The sequence below is a fragment of the Odocoileus virginianus genome, chromosome 10 (genome assembly GCF_023699985.2).
Source record: "Odocoileus virginianus isolate 20LAN1187 ecotype Illinois chromosome 10, Ovbor_1.2, whole genome shotgun sequence".
NCBI lineage: Eukaryota > Metazoa > Chordata > Mammalia > Artiodactyla > Cervidae > Odocoileus > Odocoileus virginianus.
The window spans coordinates 46,202,562-46,224,720 of NC_069683.1; the positions used below are offsets into that span (position 1 = coordinate 46,202,562).

Here is a 22,159-nt window from a genome sequence, read left to right on the forward strand (position 1 = left end):
CAGTGTGGCTGTATGTATGAACACTGAGCATCTGAGGCAGTAACTAAGGTTGCATGAGGTCATAAGGATGGGCCCCAACCCAACAGGATGGTGTCCTGATATGAAGAGACACCAGAGAGCCTGCTGTTGCTCTCTATACCTCTCCCTCAACACATGTATGAAGGAAAAGCCATGTGAGAACACAGTGAGAAGGTTATGCAAGCATGTAAGCCAGTAAGAGATTCCTCACCAGAAACCAAATATGCTGACATCCTGAGAGATCTTGGACTTCCAGTCGCCAGAACGATGAGAAAATTAAATTCTGCTGCTTAAGCTGCCCAGTCTGTATGCAGTATTTTGTTATGGCAGCCTGAGCAGATTAACAGAGCACCCAGCTCGTGGAGCTAGAAAAATAACAAATAAAGCCTAAAGAAAGTTGGAAGAAAAAAATATAAGAGGAGAAAGCAATGAAACAAAAACCAGATACTCAATGAGGATTCTGGGAAGATGGTAGAAGTTGTCTGATGTAACCATTTTGGAACTCCAGAGTCTGTTGAAGGCTTGTAACTGCCAGGTAAAGGTCAGGATGCTAAATTGCTATTAATTTCAGTTCTTAGCATAGTAGCAGCTATCCATTCCCAACCCTTGTCACAGGGTAGGCAGCTGTACAAATGTTCCTGGAGCAGCCTGCACATAACATTCAGGAGTCAAGGTGGACAAAAAGGACTCAGAGCCTCAGATATTGGGAATCTGTGTTCTGATCACAGGGGTGCTGACAAAGGGGCAGGAGCAGCAGCCACTGCTGCTGCCCCTTCCTGCACTGTAAATCCCTCCCACTCTGGCTGAAGTCACTTCCATGAGATTTAAAGGAAGATGTGGAGAAAAATCAAGAAAACCATGTGGAACAAAGTGGAAGTATCAACAGAGACAGAAAAACCTAAGAAAAAACAAAGAAGAAATTCTAGACTGAAAAGTACAAGTGAAATGGAAAAAAAAAAAAAATCACTAGAGGGAGTCAAAGGTAGACTTGAGCAGCGAGGAGAAAGAATCAGTGAACTTGAAGAGAGAACAATGGAAATTATCAAGACTGAGGAATAAACAGAAAGAAAAAATGGCTGAAGAAAACCAAACAGAGTCTAAGGGAGCTGTGGGACATACCACCACCAAAGGACCAACCTACACACTGTGGGAGTCCTAGTAGAAGAGAGAGAGAAAGGTGGCAGAGAGAATAGATGAAGAAATAAGGGCCCCAAACTTCCCAACTCAATGAACACAAACATCTGAGAAGTTCAACAAACTCCAAGTAAAAGGAACTCAAAAAGACTCACACTCTTAAAAGACAAAGATAAAGAAGCAAACCATCACACATGAGGGATCTTCAATGAGATTATGAGAAGACTTCTCATCAGAAACTTTAAAGGCCAAAAGACAGTTGGCTTATATATTTGAAATGCTAAAAGAAAATAAGCTCTCAACCAAGAATCCTACACAGGCATACCTTATTTTACTGCACTTCAGAGACAGCATTTTGTTGTTGTTTTTTAATAAGCTGAAGACCTGGGGCAACTCTGTATCGAGCAAGTCTACTAGCACCATTTTTCTAACAGCATTTTCTCACTTCATGTCCGTGTGCCACATTTTGATAATTCTCAAGATTTTTCATTATTATATTTGTTACAGTGATCTATAATCAGTGATCTCTGATATTACTATTGTAAAAAGATTATGACTTGCTGAAGGTTCAGGTGATGGTTAGAATTTTTTAGCGATGAAACATTTTACATTAAGGTGTGTGTGTGTGTGTATATATATAGGACACAATGCAACTGCACACTTAACAGACTACAGCATAGTGTAAACATAACATTTATATATACTGGGAAACCAAAACCAAAGAATTCAGGTGTCTCACTTTACTGCAATATTCACCTTAATGCAGTGGTCTGGAACCAAACCACAGTATCTTTGAAGTATGCCTGCATCTGGTAAAATTGCTTCCAAAAGTGAGGGAGAAATCAAGATATTCCCAAATAAACAAAAGCTGAGGGAGTACATGACCACTAGACCTGCCCTGCAAGAAATGTCCAAGTAAGTCCTGCAGGGTGAAATGAAAACACTAGACAGTAATTTCAAGCTGTATGGAGAAATAAAGACTTGCATAAAAGTAAATACACAGACAGTTATAAAAGCTAGTATTGTTGTAAGAGTGGTTTGTAACTGTACCTTTTTTTTCCTACATGATTTAAGAGACTAGTGCATTTAAAAGGAAAAAAATCCATAATTAGTATAAAATCCAAAACAGTGTAAAAGCCAGTATTACTGTAACTTTGGCTGGTAACTCCAAATCTCTTTTTCTGTATAAATTTTAGGAAACCAATGCACTTAAAAGAACTAGATCATAATCTAGTTTAAAAGTACTAGGGGCACACAATATATAAAGATGTAATTTAGTGACAACAACCAAAGGGGTGTGGTGGGGCAGTAAAGGAGCAGAGTTTTTACATGCTACTGAAGTTAAGCTGGTATAAATTCAAATTACACTGTTATAGCTTTGGGATGTTACATATAATCCCTATGGTAACCACAAAGAAAGAATCTATAGAATATACACAAAAGGAAATGAGAAAGGAACTTAAAACATTTCAACACACACACACACACAAAAAAAAAACAAAAACTAAACACAAAAGAAAGTAATGCAGGAAATGAGGGACAAAAAAACTACAGGGAATACAGAAAACAAACAGCACAATGATAGAAGTCCCTCCATATCAGTAATTGCTTTAAATATAAATGAGCTAAACTCTCCAATCAAAAGACAGAGACTTTGGATTGGATTAAAACACACAATCCAAGATATGCTATCTATAAGAGACTCTTTTGAGACTCCATGACACAAACAGGCTGAAAGTCAAAGGATGGGTTAAGTTATTCTGTGCAAATAGTAACCAAAGGGGTGCGGGGAGGAGGGAGCTATGCTAATATTCAGACACAATAGACTTTCAGTCAAAAAAGGTTACAAGGGACAAAGAACATTATATAAACTGGAAGATTTAACAATTATAAACATTTATACACCTGAGATCAGTCCTGGGTGTTCACTGGAAGGATTGATGTTGAAGCTGAAACTCCAATACTTTGGCCACCTGATGTGAAGAGCTGACTCACTGGAAAAGACCCTGATGCTGGGAAAGATTGAGGGCAGGAGGAGAAGGGGATGACAGAGGATGAGATGGTTGGATGGCACCACTGACTCAATGGACATGGGTTTGGGTGGACTCTGGGAGGTGGTGATGGACAGGGAGGCCTGGCGTGCTGTGGTTCATGGGGTCACAAAGAGTCGGACACAACTGAGCAACTGAACTGAACTGAACTGATACACCTAATGACAGACCATCAAAATATCAATATATGAAGCAAAACCTGACAGAATTGAAGGGAGAAACAGACAGCTCTACAATAACAACTGGAGATTTTAACACCCCACTCATAATCATGGACACAAAAATCAAATATAAAATAAGTAAAGAAACAAAGGACTTAATACAATAAACCAATTAGATGTAATGGACAAACACAAAAAACCTCTACTCAACATTAACAGCACACACGCTCTTCTTATGTACAAACAGGACACCTTACAGATGGACAATATGTTATGTTAGGCCACAAACTAAGTCTCAATAGATTTTTAAAAATATCATACAAAATATTTTCTCTAATCACAACAGATAAAGTTACAAATCAATTAAAAAAAAAAGTAACACTGAAAACTGTGGAAATTAAATGATACACTCCTGAGTAACTATGTAGCTGAAACCATACTGGCTCCATTCTGTGAGCTCCATCTTACACCTGCAGTCCCACACCTTCCCCTTCTCTGTGACTGGGCTTTAGCCTACTCACAAGGAATATGCCCAAGCCAGGTGAGTTTCCTATCAACTTTTACCTTTGTTTCATCTGACATGAAAACTCGAGGAATACCTTCAGCTGACATAGATTAATGGTCTGTAAGGAATAACGGCAAGAGATTCTCCCCCCAGCTCGCCCCACCCGGTTCCTATTGCTGCAGACATACTTCTCCTTTAGGAGTCAGATATCTATCTTTAGCTTTAGCCCCTTTATACTCTCTTGTTCCCCTTTCAGTGACGTGCAGTGCAGCTCCAAGTGCCTCTGGATGGTTGTCTGCCCAATACTGCCTATATGTAAGTTTCCCACAATACATTCCACATTGTACCTTATTTTGCTTTTTTTTTTAAGAAGGTCTCAAAGTTCCTTCTCATTCTGTATTGTAGGAAGAGGATGTTTGCTATGACTAGTGTGTTCTCCTGACAAAACTCTCTTAGCCTTTAATTACCCTGTTTCTTTTTACTCCAAAGCCAAACTTGCCTATTACTCCAGATATCTCTTGACTTCCTACTTTTGCATTCCTACTATGTACATATACACAGAGAAAATAATGGAAAGAAACAGTCCAATACATGATAATTTTTACATAATAGAAATACAGGTCAATTTTTATTTTCTTCTTTACAACCCTCTGGGTTTTCTAAATTTCCTATAAACAAGTTGTTTGAAAGTATCAACTCCACTGTATGAAATACAGTTTTAGTAAACTTACCTGGCAGCCAGAGAATAAATGGCATTGGCAGATGCGGAAGGTTTGATTTTGGGATGCTCACACTCTGCACCTGCTAATGGGCTGCTATTCATATTCTGGAAAGAAGAGAGTTTAAAAAAAAAGTTCTTAATATAGCTAAGCATCTCCTCTTATTTAATCTATTCAAAATAACAACAACAGTCATATAGACAGAGACGTCATCCTCAATGCCATGCTTTGGGCTTATTATATGTGACAAAAGTATAGTTGAAGGTTCAAATATAAGGGTTAGGGAGGGTAGATCTAAAAATGAGGCAATGAAATGAGGGGATTTTTTTGTTTAATTCTAGAAAGATCTGAGGAAACTGGCTGTCTGCACAATTACCATTCTAGCTTTAAAAATCTACATATTTTTCTATATTAATGCCACTGAAAGTCAAACCTAATCCGCTCTCACTAATTAAGACTGCCTATACCATAAATGCCACTTAAATGCTAAGTTACCTTCCCCTTTCCCTTTCAACCATGAAATGCATAGCTCATTTAAGGACCACAGCATTTCTCAACTTCACCCTCCAATTCCATCTTCTTCTTGGGTTTGTAACTACCCACTGGCCAATTCTTCCTTTAATGGCTAGTGTCAAATTCAACATGTCTATCCCTAGTTAGCCAGGTTAAAAACCTCTGCAGTGTGTGCATATGCGTATATATGTACACGCGACCTCTCATCCTTTTTCCCACCAACCAACTGCTTTCAAGACTCACTGGGTCTTTGTTCCATGCTCCCTGAAGTCTCTACCTAAATAGGCTCCCCGTTCTGTTCCTGGACCAGGAGTATCCCTCTCATTTACCCTGTACCAGCTATGTGAGGCCCCTCTGTGATTACAACCACAGACTTTCCCAAACTCATCTGCTTTCCCTTCACCCCATGTTGCTCCAAGTCTTTGCTCAGAAATGTATGTCATCCCTTCATGTACCTCCCCATCCCAAATCCAGCTTTCTCTACACCATTTTCACCCTATGTTTTATCACAGCATTCATCAGCATCCAAAACTTTTTATATTTTATAGTTTATCTTGTTTATTTTCCATCCTTCCTCCAGTAGAATGTAAATTTTTTGAGGGCAAGATTTTTTGCTGAGTGCATAAAGAACCAACAAAAAGAAAAAAAAAAAAAGAACCAACAAAAGAATGAATACACCTCTCCCACCCCCAATTCTATCCCTTATCTCCTGCTTATCCAATGGACTGCTAACCTGTCTTTTTTCAATCCATTCTCTTGCTAATCCATTCTGCATACTGTTCCTAGATTCCTCTTTTTTTTTTTTAAGATTCCTCTCTTTAAGCCATCATTTTGGTCACATTACTGCACTAATTTAATCTTCATGTACTCTTCATTTATACCAAATAAATTCCAATTCTTCTGGGAGGGTGCCCTCTAATCTAGCAACAATGTTCCTTTCTAGCCCCTTCTCCTACTCTGATACACAAAACTTCTCCTCTTCTCAAATTAAACACTTCTTATTCCACAATACATCTTAAGCATTTCTGTCATTGTAGTCTATCTTAAAACAGTATCCACTTTGGAAAGAATACTTCAAATTCAGATGCCACTCTTATAAAGCCCTCATGATTGCTCTATCTGGAAATAATCTTTTCTTTCTCTAAAAATTAAAGTGTTTTCTATTCATACAATTCATGGCAGAAATATGCTTATTGCATTTATAAACATATTAACAGATATACTTCTTGAAAATAGGGATTATATTATCTCTGAATCCAGTACAAAACATAAACATTCCCCATCAATGTCATCCACAAATATTTGTTACTAAGATAAATAATTTCAAAATGAGGACTCACCATGGAGGTATCCAGATTGAATGTGCTTCCGAGCCTAGGCATATCAGTTCTGGGTTCCATTTGTGAGGGCAATGAAAATGGAAGTGAATGCCGGTTGGTTAATTCTCTCCCTGTCCAGGGGTCACTAGGGTTTGGGGCAACTACTGGTACTTTGGGGATTGGCCGATGTAGCCATGACGCTTCTCCAATGCGGCCAGAGGGGACAGGGGGCAGTTTGTCTCTGGATGGACAGTCACCCGGTGTACAAGGCAAGGGGCGTCTCTGAGGCCGGGTTTCTGCTCCACCAGAATACGGCCGGTCTGGAGGAGGTGGCGGTGGAAGATCTCGAAGAGTGGGAGGTATTGGTAATGGTTTGTCCTTATGAAGAGAGCCAGGAGGAGCCTATGGAAGCATGATGGAAGCAATCAAATTCCACTATTCCACAAAAAAGAATCAGAAAAAACTGCAGAAATGGCTAATGCTTTACCTTAGAAGCAGTTCCAAGACCAGAAGCACTTGAAGGGATAGATATTCGCTGCTGTAGAAGGTCAAGTCGTGGTGGCACTGGGGGAAGGGAAGCTTGTGGGGCCATGGAGAATGGAGAAGGAGGTCGTTCCACCTAATACAGGTAACAATTTCCTAATAGGTTATTCTTGTTTGGAGAAGGGGTAACTCTCAACTCCTAAAGATGTAAACAAGTACAATATGAACAGTGAATATAGCAATGAGCCTGACTTTGGCTTACGGAAGCACTTTCTGAATTATTTTTATGTTACCATAAGAGGGCGCTCTCAATCACAAAAGTATCATAGATACAAGCTGCAAAGCTTCTATCTAGAAACTACTGTGCTGTAAAAAGCTTCCAAGCTTATAATTTTAAAAAACTTTACAATTTCCCATCTCTTAATCTTCAGAAGAAAAAAATTCTTTTCAAGATTAAAAAAAATTCTTTTCAAGTTTAAAAAAAGAAAGTTGTACTAAAAGAAAGGGATACACATTAATCTCTCAACAAATCATTTAGGAAAATAATGCTTAAGGAACAGAATGAAGAAAGAAATCAAAGTAAATAAACTCTCCAGAGGTTATTATGATTCAAAGAAAAAAGATTTATAAGATAAAGTGATCGATGGTATTATTAAAAAGCATCTTGTGTTCTTCCAAAGAAATGTTATTTCAATTGAATAATTAAAAGGGATGATATTTTTGTCAATTTGTATTCCGAAAATTGTGCCAAATCAAAAGAAACAAATAAACGTATAACCTTTTCCATTTCCCTGCCCACAGCAGGGTGATGAATAGCTGATAAGCTTGTCCAAGTAGGCTGTCAAGAGATATACGAGAATTTATACAAAATACTACTTTGCATTTCCTGAAAGCAAAACAGATGGAAAATAGGCAAATATGTATTACAAGCACTTATGTAAAATGACAGAAAAACAATCATCTCCATGTTAAGTCCTATCATTAATGCCAGGATGGGAACAAGGGAAAAAGCCTGCATTACAGGTTACTTGCTCTGACTCACGCTTAAGAACATGGCCTCCACGTCAATGAAGCGTGAGCAGCGCAACACCTCAAGGGTTAAGAAAGTGAAAAGTCACACTTACTCCCCCTCTATCATCAATATCTAAGTCAGTCACTGTATCTTCCCTGGTGGCTCAGACGGTAAAGCGTCTGCCTACAATGCAGGTAGACCCGGGTTCCATCCCTGGGTCAGGAAGACTCCCTGGAGAAGGAAATGGCAACCCACTCCAGTATTCTTGCCTGGAAAATCCCATGGACAGAGGAGCCTGGAGTGCTATAGTCCATGGGGCCGCAAAGAGTCGGACTGAGTGACTTCACTTTCTTTCTTTCTTTCACTGTTATCTTGTTATTTTTCCACAAAAGAATGGCATATCTATATTTTCCTTTCCATTCTACTTACCAACCTCAGACCTAATTTATCAAAACCACCTTCTAACGATTCTCCCAGCTTTCTAGTTTCTTATCTCGCTAAATGATTTTGCTCACCATTACCAGCTTAACCATCCTTAAATCCTCACTAGCTCAAAAACCATCCACCAGTAACTCCTACTTTCCCATGTCATAAAATGTCACTTTCCTGCCTGGCTTTCCCAAGTCTAATTTGGTCTCCCTAACCAATAGCGTTTTCTGTAATTCTCTATTTTGGAATTCCTACCTCCTTAACTTTCTTCAAGTTGTTTCTCAGTTGGAAGGCCCTCTCTGCCTATTTTGATCCACCCTCCACCATCCATCCCTCCTTCTCATCCCTAAAGGGCAGAGGGTTGAGCTAATCAATCATATTCTTCAATTCATGCCTTAATATCATAACCAATCCCTAAAATGTTCTTTTATCTCAACATATAATAAAGTTCCTGGAAAGGATAAAAGCATATACGAGGAAGAAATTACAAAAAAAAAAAAAAGAGTATTTGCAAGACCTAAGGGATATAAATATCCATATAGAAAGTGTTCATTACATAGGTAGCCCAAAGAAAGAAAAGAAACCCATAACCAGCCAAACAACAACATCCTTAAGTTTTCAGGGAATCAAAGATAAAGAAAATAGTCTAAGGCTTCTGAGGACAGAGAGAAAAGAGGCACCAAAGAGCAAAAATATGCTGGAAACTAGAAGTCACTGAGGCTGTAACAATTCAGAGGTGAAGTGTTCTTTTAACCCAGTAAGTCTATATTTAGTCAGCTTGAGGGCTGAATAAAGACATTTTTAAGATATCAGATGTCTCAAAAATTTCACCTCTCACCTTTTCACAGAAAGCTATTTTGAGGGCATACCCTACTCAAACAAGGAAGTTAAAGAAAGAAACAGAAAAACATGGGAGTTACGAAATCCAACACAGATGAGAGGCAATGAAGTCCCATGATGATGGCGAGGAAAGACCTCAGGGTGACAGAATGCAGCACACCCAGTGAAAAACCAGTCTACACTGAAGCCAAAACATGACAGACTCCCATATATCAGTATACTACATTACATAACATCTACTTTATTAATACATGCATAGAATTTACTCCAGAGAAAATTATATCAAGAGGATGTTTGATAGTGACAGGCACGAACTGAAAACTAAGGAAATAAAAACAAATCAATTATTTCAGAAAAGTAGAAGGTTGTAAAACAAAGCAAAAGTAATCACAGTATAGTATATTACTTGAAACAATAGGGAGCAAAACTCATTTAAACACTGCATACAACTAACACATATATATGGACTTTAGAAAGATGGTAACGATAACCCTATATGCAAAACAGAAAAAGAGACTCAGATGTATGGAACAGACTTGTGGACTCTGGGAGAAGGCGAGGGTGGGATGTTTCAGGAGAACAGCATTGAAACATGTATATTATCTAGGGTGAAACAGATCACCAGCCTAGGTTGGGTGCATGAGACAAGTGCTCGGGCCTGGTGCACTGGGAAGACCCAGAGGGATCGGGTGGAGAGGGAGGTGGGAGGGGGGACTGGGATGGGGAGTACATGTAAATCCATGGCTAATTCATATCAATGTATAAGAAAAACTACTGTAATGATGTAAAGTAATTAGCCTCCAACTAATAAAAATAAATAAATAAATAAATAAATAAACACTGCATACTGACTGAACCAAAAAACATTCCAATTAACTACAGTCGGAAGTTAGGGAGTAGGAAGGAGGAAGATAAGAGATTTAAATCCTTTTCTAAACATAACTAATATCGAAAAATCAGGAGAAAGCAGTATAGCCTGTGGCTAAGGAACAGCTTTACAAATGGAAAAATCTGAATGGGACACAGGAGCTGGAGGAGATGGAAGTAGATAACCAACAGTTTTAGCAATTCTTTTAAACTTTAAACAACAACAAAAAAATCATCTGTATTTATCACAAGGATATTTTTAAAAGTAGATTCACTATTTTAAAAACAAATCAAAATTAAGCAACAAAACAAGCTACTGGGATGTGACAAAGCAGGTACTCTCATAGTCACATATACTTTAGGAGTGACCTTAGGACAAAAAATACGGGTAATAAATTTTAATGTCTATCCAAAAAAAGAAACATTTTTACTCCAATATTTTATCCATACAAAGTAGATAATGAACTATAAGGTACAAAGAATAAGATGAAACATTCACATAGAACCTACCTTTCAGCTAAAAAATGAAATACCATTGCTTTCTGAAATTCCCATATGCCCCACCACTAATTATATCCCTCTCCTCTCTCAAAGAGATTAAATGGACATACTCTTATCTAGCAATCCGACTGTCAGAAATTCACCCTACAGACAGACTTGCAAAAGAACGCCCATAAGGGTCAGCTTCAAAAAATTAAAATTGTACTACTCAAACAGTCCAAATTTCTTCAACTATCCATATAGCATAGATACATTTATCAATTCCTGTTTCAATGTGTTTTTAATTCCCAAACATCCAAAGCAATTACTATGTGCTCAATTGTGAATAGCCAATTACAAATGAGAGGTGACTCTTGCCTTCTAGGAACTAATGGGAAATGATTATTTTTTTGGTCACACAACATGGTGTGTGGGATCTCAGTTACCCAACAAGGGATCAAACCCAGTAGTGGAAGCAAGGAACTCTAACCACTGCCATGGAATTTCCAGGAAATATTTTTAATAAATTATTACCAGGTGGCAGACATTCTATGGCAGACATTTCACAGTATCCCAGAAACACTGAGCCAGACCTAGATTATATTTGGGTAAATATGTGTGAGTTAGGGGTAGGAGAAGCAGGGTATCATCTAGAAAGATTTCTCAGGATATGAAAACTGAGCTAAATTACATAGAAACTATCAAGACAAAAGCATGGAGAAATCTTTGATGATTCAGCTTCCACAAAACAAAGTGAAAGGATTATCAGGGCAAAGTGCCTAGAACAGAGAATGTACTTACTAACCCATTAAGTAATGAGAAGTCATTAAAGAGCATGAGGCAAAGGAATGAGACGATCAAGGTGTGTGTTGTAGATCAATGACTCTGGAAACAGGGAGAACTTACGCTTCTGAGAGCCTGAAATAAGGCAGTGGCATTGAGGACAGAGAAGAGGAGACAAACTGGACACAATCATTGAAGAGAATCCAACCCATCTTCTCAGTATTTATTGAGCACCTACCATGTACCAGGCAGTTGGGTGCTGATATAAAAGAAAGATTCTTCTGTATCAAAAAATGCCTCCTATCAAAGTTGTAACAGACTAAACTAGAGAACTGACAGCATATTAGAACCTTTGTCTACCCTATATTTATTAAAATCTTCGGTGACTGCCTTACTTTGAATTAGCGAATAAACCTCTGTTTTATCCTACCACTGATGTAACAGAATCTGGTCACATCCTTTCTTGGCCTTTACCTTTCCTATCTTTACGAGGGCCTTTCGAGTTTGTTTAGTCTCTGTATGGTACCTCCTACCACCCTCCAATCACTTTAGTTGCCATTTATTTGTTAACAGGGCCTCGTTTCTCCTGCCTAAACCTAACTTTCCATTGCCAAGACTCCACTAGAGAAAAAAACGAGGAGAAAATATTCTAGTCACAGTAGCAAGACACAGTCCAATTCTTTTACTCCCCCTTCATTTTCTCCACCAAGCTATCTGAGTAGAACCCACTTCTAGGATACAGAGAGTAAGAGCATGGGCCTGGAAGGCGGGATGCCTGGCCACAGATTCTGGCTCAACTTACTAGTAGTGTGACCTTCAGCAAATTCCTTAACCTCATTGCTCCTTGATTTCTTCAATTGCTGAATGAGGATAATAATAGCATCTACTCATAGGGTTACATGAATATAGGTAAGTATAGGATTATGAATTAAAGCAGTCAAGTATTTAGCATGGTTCTCTTTCACATGGTAAATGTTCAATAAATATTAGCTAGTATTACTCCTTGTATTTTAGATGTTGTTAAGTGTTCTACTGCTTCAGGATACAGCTGATGGTAAGATTTTGCCACAGTCTATTAAATTGTAGACTTACCTTGGCACCAGCCAATTCCTTCATCATGAAGAGAGAATCATCAGCTCGTTCATCATCATCATCATCATAATTTGGGGAGGGAGCTCCCTCTGCTCCTTGCCTCAACAGACTGCCACTTCCTCTAGGATCAAAGGGATCAACCACAATGGGCTCAGTACCTTTAATTTCACATCGGCAGAAAGGACAGCCCTGGCCTTCTGATTCCTACAAAGGAAACAGGAGATGGTGACAGACACATCTGAAAGTTCTTAAAATATTCGTCCACTAAGAACACAGTACCTAAAAATGAAAAAAGCACCAGAAGTTTAGAACCTACCCCACAAACCAGACCATTCTTTATATCCATAAAGGATATACAATCCCCAATTCTTCACTGTGATTACTGAGCTGAGAAAAAGCACGGTTTGGATCCATACCTGCCAGGATGTTAGACAGGATGTGCACATGAGGTGGCCACAGGGCTCAATCTTCACATCTTTATCATTCTCAGCACATATTTTACACAGTTGGAATGTGGAGCCCATCTCACAGTATAATTCATATTGCTCCTTTGATTAAAAAAGAAAAAGAGATTATTCAGTCTGCTAAAATATTTGTTGAATGAATGAATGAATGACTGCAACTATATAGCTAAAAATAGGAAAACTGAAGATGGTTAATTATAATACTAATCTTTGCCTGGAAACAGAATGTCACAACAGTGAACAGGTAAAACAGAAAGCACCTAGTCTTGGTCCTATTTTAAGAAGCAGGGTTTAAAAAGAGACCACACACACGTAAATTCACTACTCTAGTCAATGGTTTAAAATTTTAAGTGTTCCAATCACTTAATATAATTCTGTCAGTTCTACAGAGTAATATACAGAAGCTTGGGTCTAACAATATGATTAAAATGAAAAACAAAACTCACCTGGGTCACTTTGATGTGGTCTTGAGGAGTTGGCTCACATAAGCCTGTCAGGTCGGGATTCTGATTCCGTCCATCAGGAAACAAATAGCTGTAAAAAGAGTAACCAATCTGAAGCCAATTTATCACTGCTTACTAGTACAGACAAATGTTATCTAGGAATTCTCTCACTCTAAAAGGGTAATTTAAGAGAAGTGCAAAGAGAAATTTTATTAGTACTTCAAAAAAATTAAATAACACAGATCAGTTCTAAGAAGATACTCTTCAAACACTGATATTCTTTATCCAGGGTCACAGGCTCTATTTTAATCAAGGGGTTGACAAGCTGTTCCTGTAAAGGGCCAGTTAGTAAATGTTTCAGGCTCTGCAAGCCACATAAGTCTGTGTCACATATTCTTCTTTAGGTTTTTTTTTAAAACAACATTCTGAAAAGGAAAAACTATCTTAGACACAGACTAAAAGACCTAGTCTGTGCACCACAATTTACCAACTATTTTTATCTGTGGATGACCACAGATTAAAGTGTGAATTCTCAATTTAAAAAAATGACACTTGCTTCAACCAAAGACCTTAAAACACCCTTGTTTACAGATTTAACACTAAGAGACACCAATTTGAAAGAAAAGTAACAAGAAGCAAATTAAGCCACTGAGATCAACTACCAGGAAGCTTCTAGCATCAAACTGCTCTGACATCTGGTAAAGTACCCCTTTCAGTTCCAACATTACTGTAGAAAATGATGTGTAATGGAAAATGGATTTTCCTAATCACTTTAAAACACATGTAGTTTTCTCATACCTGGTCAACTGTTAGTATTTTTAGTGCTTACCAACTGATAATCAATTTGAATTCCCAAAGGAATAGGAATTCTGGAATAAACAGGAACTTAAGTCATAAATATTAGCAGAGATAACAAAAACCCATAGCCTGAAGAAATTCTGCTGAATTAAAATGAAGTTAGGATGAAGGCCACTGGGCCTGCTGCCATCAGGAACATCTAAGTCATCCTAACTGTGCCTAGTCAAATAACTGGTAACATTTTCTGCTAATTGGTATAGAAATATATATTTTAAACAATATTTACCTACTTATTTATTTGGCTGAGTCAGGTCTAACTACAGCCCATGAGGGAGCTTTCACTGTGGCACTGAAATCTTTAGCTGGAGCATGCGGACTTAGATGCTCTGCAGCATGTGGGATCTTAGTTCCCCAACCAGGGATCAAACCCGTGTCCCTTGCACTGCAAAGTGAATTCTTAACCACTGCACCACCAAGTGACACAGACTTATGTGGTTTGCAAAGACTGAAGAACTATTTACTATCTGGCCCTTCACAAAAAAAGCTTATCAACCCCTAGAGCCTGTGGCACTAGGCCCTGGAGAAAGAATATCAGTGTATGGAGGACAATACTGATGTTGTCAGTGTTGTAGTCGCTCACTCATGTCAAGACCCCTTGTGACTCTTTGGACTTTAGCCCACCAGGCACCTCAGTCCATGGGATTCTCCAGACAAGTGGGCTGCCATTTCCTTCTCCAGGAGATCTTCCCAACCCAGGGATCAAACCCGTGTCTCCTGTGTCTTCTGCACTGCAAGCAGATTCTCTACCTGCTGAGCTCTAGGGGAGGCCCCTGTGTTTGGAAAGTACTGTATATTTTAAAATCTAATATAGACCTGAAAATAAGTTAACATGTGGAAAAAAAGAAAGATAAAATCTACTCAGGGTAACAATGGAAATAGTAGAGGCAAAAATAATTTCACTCAAGGAATCCTTTTTAAATAAAAACAGAAGTCCTACAGAAGTTGAAAATTCAAACAATATATGTTGTTAATATGTTTCCTGAATCTTAACCTGTAGAGGAAACCTGGAATAAAGTCATTAATGATTCAGTTTCACAGTCCTAAGTTCCTAGACTCTAACAGATGATAAACAGTAGGTACTCACAAGCCTTCCCTGAAGCCATCAATCAGTGCTTGGAAGAGAGGTTTATTGTGAGGGATTGTCTGGAGAATGTTCCCATCAGCAGTGACATACCCAATAGCCCACTGACCCAGACGAGTACAGCTCAGCCGGAAAATGTAACTGAAAACAGAGAGAAATAAAACCTTGATTACATATGCTTGCAGTAGGGTGGAAGATGAGACAGAGACAAAAATCAAAAAGACCATCAATAATAGATTTTTCAATGACTTCACATCAAAAGTAAAAGACACAAAAGCTTAATTCTTAAGTGGCTTGAAAGCATTTATCAAATCATAGTATCTGAATAAGTCAATTCCTCTGATAAACAGACAATCCTATCACAGAAATGTGGCCACTGGAGAACTAGTAAAAGATCATGTTTCCTCCTTTTCAGCAAAGGTCACAGAATAAAATTCAGGTGAATAAACTTCTTTGCTTCATTCCACTGACCTGCCAGGTTTGTGAATGAATTTCTGGAGTCGCGCTTTCACTTCATCATATGTCAGGAAAGCCATGTAACCAGGATGAGTTACAGCAAGGCTATTCCAGTTCCTGAGCAAAGAGGACCAAGGCTAAGGAAACAAGAGATTCAATCAGACCATCTGGCTCCAAACATACAATCGGCCTCAGAGGTTAAACAGACAAAAACAGAGAAAACAGGGCAAGGCCTGATGTGCAAGTAAGTTCCAAATAAAGGTTTATGCAAGGTAGCATATACACACATCATTTTTAGAAAAGGAAAGAAGTTGCAAACCATCAATGCATCTCAATATTAGTCAAGAATTTTAATACCACACGAGAAAAAGCTGGAAACATACATAAATGTCCAGTAACTGAACCCAGGAAGTATATTATACCCACTTTTAGGGTAAAATACAACCATTAAAATGATGCAAAGAAAAAAAAATGATGTAAAAAAGAATATTTAATAAAAAAAGAAAGATTATAAATATGAGGGAAATAAGCAGATTATATAGTTACTTTTTACAAGAATCTATATAAATATAAAATACAGAGTAGTTTTAACCTTTTTTTAAACTATAGTTTCTAGAATAAAAATACTTTTATAAAAGGCAAACTCCCAAATGTCCAAATGTTTTTTCAAAAGGTTTCCCTTCAGAAAAGTGGCAATAATTAGTTCAGCCAACATTTTAGCATCCTACCTGAAAGAGTCTTGTAAAGATGTCGAATTCAAAAACTGATATATAATCATTGCAGGTCAGATCAATAGTGGATTTCAGAGCCATGGCTTCCAGCCCAGAACTGATGGGATGTACTTCATGAAGGGCCTGTCTGAAGCTCTTCCAAGGGACTATTGTCCTAGGATGCGGGTGGGGGTGGGAGAGAAGGCACAGAATAAGATAGCAGATAACTCCAGGCACTACTACAGTCAAGGAAAACACAGTCTCTTTAAATTCTCAAAATCCACTTTAATTTTCTTAGAGAAACTGAATTATATTTTACATTGATAATAGAAAGGGTATAAATGATATGTTTCTTAACTTGCTAATGAGTAAATTAATAATAGAGACATCTTTTCCCACTTTTCTTTGGCAGAATGCCACAAGTTAATTCCCTTTCTCACCTTCAGATATTTGTTGTATTAGAGAAGCATGAAAAGAGATGAGATTATCCTTTTAGTATTAGAGATGTAACCTGTGGCCAGATCTTCATTCACATAGTGTGTTTAAATTAACCTTTTAAAAGCACATAAAACACTCTGATTCTTTTGAGGAACCCACACTATCAAGGACTAAACTTGAGGAATATAAAGCTTAAGGTACAGGAAGAAAAGAGTTCTGATACAGATGAAGAAGAAATTAACAAAGTTAAACTCATGCCTATCCTCTTCAACTAGGTTTTTTAAAATCGCTAATTATTCTATATCTGATGTTTAAACACAACTTTTTAAAATAAAGCAAACATTTAACATACATCAAATCAAGACGCAGTATATACCTGAGACTAACTTAACAGTTTGCATCAACTATATTGCAATAAAAAAAAAAAGCATTCAAAGAGAGGCTTACATTAGGATCTGTATATTCAACTGAAAATTTTTATTGCTTTCTACTTTTTCAGTTCTGTGATTTAAAATTTCAGAGTATATTCAAGAACATTTATATTAATACTTAGAAACAAAAACTTGACTTAAATCATGGGCTTCCCTGGTGGCTCAGTGGTAAAGAATCCACCTGCTAATGCAGGAGACATGGGTTCAATCCTTGCTCCTGAGTCCCTGCGCCACAACTACTGAGCCTGTGCTCTAGAGCCCAGGAACCTGAACTTCTGAAGCCCTCATGTCCTAGAGCCTGTGCTCCACAACAAGAGAAGCCATTGCGATGAGAAGCCTATGCCACCACAATTAGAGAGTAGCCCCTGCTTGCAGCAACTAGAGAAAAGCCTGTGCAACAGCAAAGACACAGCACAGCCAAATAAAAAATCTTTTTTTAAAAAAAGAACAATATAGCAAAGTGGAAACACAAGCCACAGACTAGGAGAAGACATCTCTAATGTTAGTGACTAACAAAGAATTAGTATCCTACAACAGGAAAAAGACAAGTCTATAGGAAAATAGACAAGTCAGGAATAGAAACAGCCAAGTCAGAAAAAGAATCTAGACAGGTGACAAATGTGAAAAGGTGCTCAAGCTCCCTTGTCATTAGGAATATAAAGCAAAATATGATACCAATTCATATTACCAGTGTTAGCCAAATTGCAGAACTACTGGAACACGTGCATACTACTTACAGGAACAGAAACTGGTACAACCACTTTGGAAAGCAGTTAGGCAATGTTTGGCAAAGCAGAAGATGTGAAATCCCCTGACTCAGCAATCCCACTCCTAAGTATTTAAGTATTGAGAAACTCCTGCATATGAAGGTAAATACAATTTTGTTTTCTGCAGCACTGTTTGCAATAGCAAATAATTTGAAATGTATGTGTTCATTAACAGCATAATGGATGACGAAAAAAAGAGAACAGCATGGGTTTCAACAGAATTGCAAAGGTCTATCTACTTCTTTAAGAAAAAAAAAAAAAAACATGATCAGAGCAAAAAAAAGAAAAACTAGGTTAATATTTACCAAAGTTGGGAGTAGTTACGCATATATTCATTATTTTTCTGTTTCAAACTAAACAAAAACCCAAAACACAAGCTTCAGTTCTTCATAGTTCAAATTCATTATTTTGACACTTACTTTTCCCCAAAAGCTTTCCTCCAAAATTCTGCAGCATCTGCTTTAGTAATCCGAAACGTGTCTCCTTGAAAGAGTCCACTTGGGAAGATTCCTTTTAGTTCTGCTAGCATGTGGCTGAAGATCAGGGACAGTTTGGTCAGGTTTCGCCTAAAAACGATCAGAAATGCAATGGTTAAATGAGCACATAAAATTATTTTTATTTTAATTGTGCTGAATCCACTACACCAGGTTTGTGATTATAATGCAATTAAGACTGTTGCATTCACTAAAGTCCACTCCTTTCCCTCCATTCAGATAGGCATTAACAGGTAAATAAGAAAAAAAGAATTTTAACAGTAATCTATTTCAAGACCTTTAATCTTAAATTAATCAAGCCTAATAACTGAGCATAAACTTCTATGAACAAATCTACCTTTTTTAGGCTGATAGGTAAAAGAGGACTCAACCAAAAAGTGTAAGAAGTTGTACACTGCTATAACCATTCACTCACAAAAGAGATGTTAGAAAAGCAAAATATATTATTTCCTGCTTTGCATAAACTAATCTGGATGTTTAAATTATCCCAACTCATCTAAATTAAAAATCCTCAATAAAGAGGACTATTTAAATATCCAGAACAAATATTTTCACTAATCAGACATAAAAGAGAAGTTTTCCTCTTTGAGGAACTTCTTTTTCTTTATCAAAAACTAAAAGCTAAAATCCAAACCATGTAAAAATTTCTAAATAAGTGCACACGCTACTACTATATTTTAACAAGTTAGCTTTAGCCTGACAACCTCTGTTTAATGGTTGTGGTTATAAAGTACCAGTTCAACACACCAGATGATGTCTCTACTTTCAGGTGTGTACTTAAATCAGATTATCTTGGTAATCTTTAACGGTACTGCTACAGAATAAGATACAGATGTCTTAGATATTGCTATTCACCAAATCAGCTACTATTACAGTTGCCTATTTTCCCTTGCCTCAATAATTAGTATTTATATATTAAAAAGTCAATTCTTGTCATACAAGTAGACAATAAAATTTCAAGTCAATCCATGATCAATTTTATTGCCTCAAAATTCTCTTTAACACAGATTTTTCTTTCCACCATTGGTCCCATCTTTGTCCTTCCTGGATAAAATGCTGCACCAAGTCCCTGCAGCCCTAACTTTTCTGCAAAATACTTTTGAAATCTTTCTAATCAGCTTTTCATCAAATCAGCTTCAGTTTTCTGGTATCTGTCTTCTAGCACTTGTATCAAGTTTTACTCTTTCTAGTTTTCCTATTTCTGAAAGCACCGAAAAAGTGATAAAATCAATATTCATTGAAGTCAGTCTAAAATAATTCATATGCCAAATAGCTCAAGTAAGTTGAAAGTTCAAGTAAGTAAGTTGAAAAACACAATCACTTATCCAATCCCTAAACTCTAGTAATTGTTTTCCTCTTGGTACTTTGAGAGCCTTCAATTGTTGCTGGTTAGGACAGTTACTATTTTAGTAAACAGGAAACACACACAGAGACTATTGAGATATATATATCACAGATAATATGATTGAAAATCTGCAAAGCACAAATTATTCCCAATGATTTCCACAAGTTTTCAGCAGGACACCAGACTGCACAATGCACTAAACCTTAATATTTATGTAACATTTTGCCAAATGTTAATCTTTAAAGATAAGCAAGAGAGAGTCCTGATTCTCTTAAGATGTGCTAAATTAGCTGAGAACTATGTGTAAAGAACTATGCTAAACAGTACAGCAGAGTAACATATATGATAGAAAATACACATATTACAAAGTTACACCAAAGATCTTTTTGGAAGAACAGTTTGAATCCTATGTCCTCCTGAAAATGTCTTTCCTTAGTTTCTCCAGTGTCATCCTCTCTTGGTTCTCCTACTTGCTTTTGTTCTTCCTTTGGTTTTACTTTCTATCCTCCAAAAATAGCTATTTCCCAAGAATCTGCTCTGAACTGAAGAATCTGCTCTCCATTTCCTTTCTTTCTCCATGCACTCTCTAGACTCTTTCTTTGCTAACTCAAGGATTCAAAAACTGCTTTGCAAGAGATTCCCAAATCTTAGGCCTTGGTAGCTTTCCAACTGTCTACTGTATTTCTGCAGTCAAATGCTAGCACCTCAAAGCAACATTCTCAGACTTAAACTAACCTTCCTTGAGTGAGGTGTTAATAAATTTGGAATTTGAGATTAACAGATATATACAGTTCAGTTCAGTCGCTTAGTCGTGTCCGACTCTTTGCGACCCACAGACTGAAGCATGCCAGGCCTCCCTGTCCATCACCAACTCCCAGAGCCTACCCAAACCCATGTCCGTTGAGTCGGTGATGCCATTCAACCATCTCATCCTCTGTCGTCCCCTTCTCCTGCCCTCAATCTTTCCCAGCATCAGGGTCTTTTCCAATGAGTCAGCTCTTCGCATCAGCTGGCCAAAGTATTGGAGTTTCAGCTTCAACATCAGTCCCTCCAATGAACACCTAGGGCTGATCTCCTTTAGGATGGACTGGGTTTGATCTCCTTGCAGTCCAAGGGACTCTCAAGAGTCTTCTCCAACACCACAGTTCAAAAGCATCAATTCTTTGGCACTCAGCTCTCTTTATAGTCTAACCCTCACATCCATACATGACTACTGGAAAAACCACAGCCTTGACTAGACGGACCTTTGTTGGCAAAGTAGTGTCTCTGCTTTTTAATATGCTGTCTAGGTTGGTCATAACTTTCCTTCCAAGGAGTAAGCATCTTTTGATTTCATGGCTGCAATCACCATCTGCAATACTACACACAAAATAAACAGCAAGGACCTACTGTACAACAGAGCTATATTCAGTATCTTGCAATAACCTATATGGAAAATAATCTCAAAAAGAATATATGTGTAAAACTGAACCACTTTGCTGTACCCTTGAAACATTATAAATCAGCTATACTTCAATCAAAAAACTTGTCTTCAGTCTATTCCTATACTGTTCAATCACACCACATATAACTAGTTACCTTTTAAGGGGAGGAGGGCACAATTTCAATAGTACCAATGAGACAAAATGCAGCTCAGCTTTGATTTTTAGACTTTCCACTAACCTGGGTCTAACCTACCTTTATAACTAATTTCACTAGCATATTCCTGCCAAACTGAATATTTTCAGTTCAGTTCAGTTGCTCAGTCATGTCCGACTCTTTGCGACTCCACTGACTGTAGCACATCAGGCTTCCCTGTCCGTCACCAACTCCCGGAGCTTGCTCAAACAGATGTCCATTGAGCCAGTGATGCCATCCAACCATCTCATTCTCTGGCATCCCCTTCTCCTCCTGCCTTCAATCTTTCCCAGCATCAGGGTCTTTCCAGTGAGTCAGTTCTTCACATCAGGTGACCCCAAAGTATTGGAGTTTCAGCTTCAACACCAGTCCTTCTAATGAATATTCAGGACTGATTTCCTTTAGGATTGACTGGTTTGATCTCCTTGCAGTCCAAGGGACTCTCAAGAGTCTTCTCCAACACCACAGTTCAAAAGCATCAATTCTTCAGCGCTCAGCTTTCTTTATAGTCCAACTCTCACATCCATACATGATCACTGGAAAAACCATAGCTTTGACTAAACGAACCCTTGCTGGCAAAGTAATGTCTCTGGTTTTAGTATGCTGTCTAGGTTGGTCATAGCTTTTCTTCCAAGGAGCACACATCTTT

General features: G+C 37.8%; 1 protein-coding gene across 4 annotated transcripts in view; it reads right to left on the reverse strand.

Moving 5' to 3' along the window:
* Positions 1-22,159, reverse strand: part of CBL (Cbl proto-oncogene) — an 87,946-nt gene that overhangs the window by 14,648 nt on the left and 51,139 nt on the right. For 3 of the 4 annotated variants that reach the window (XM_020872032.2, XM_070473477.1, XM_020872037.2), the window contains 11 exons: positions 18,474-18,620; positions 16,437-16,593; positions 15,724-15,845; positions 15,256-15,393; positions 13,317-13,404; positions 12,823-12,954; positions 12,407-12,610; positions 7,682-7,741; positions 6,908-7,039; positions 6,442-6,822; positions 4,601-4,695 (listed from right to left, as the gene is read on the reverse strand). In XM_020872032.2, the coding sequence (XP_020727691.1) occupies positions 4,601-4,695; positions 6,442-6,822; positions 6,908-7,039; positions 7,682-7,741; positions 12,407-12,610; positions 12,823-12,954; positions 13,317-13,404; positions 15,256-15,393; positions 15,724-15,845; positions 16,437-16,593; positions 18,474-18,620 (1,656 nt within the window). The remainder of the gene's footprint in view (positions 1-4,600; positions 4,696-6,441; positions 6,823-6,907; positions 7,040-7,681; positions 7,742-12,406; positions 12,611-12,822; positions 12,955-13,316; positions 13,405-15,255; positions 15,394-15,723; positions 15,846-16,436; positions 16,594-18,473; positions 18,621-22,159) is intronic. The other variant, XM_020872036.2, reaches the window with a different exon arrangement.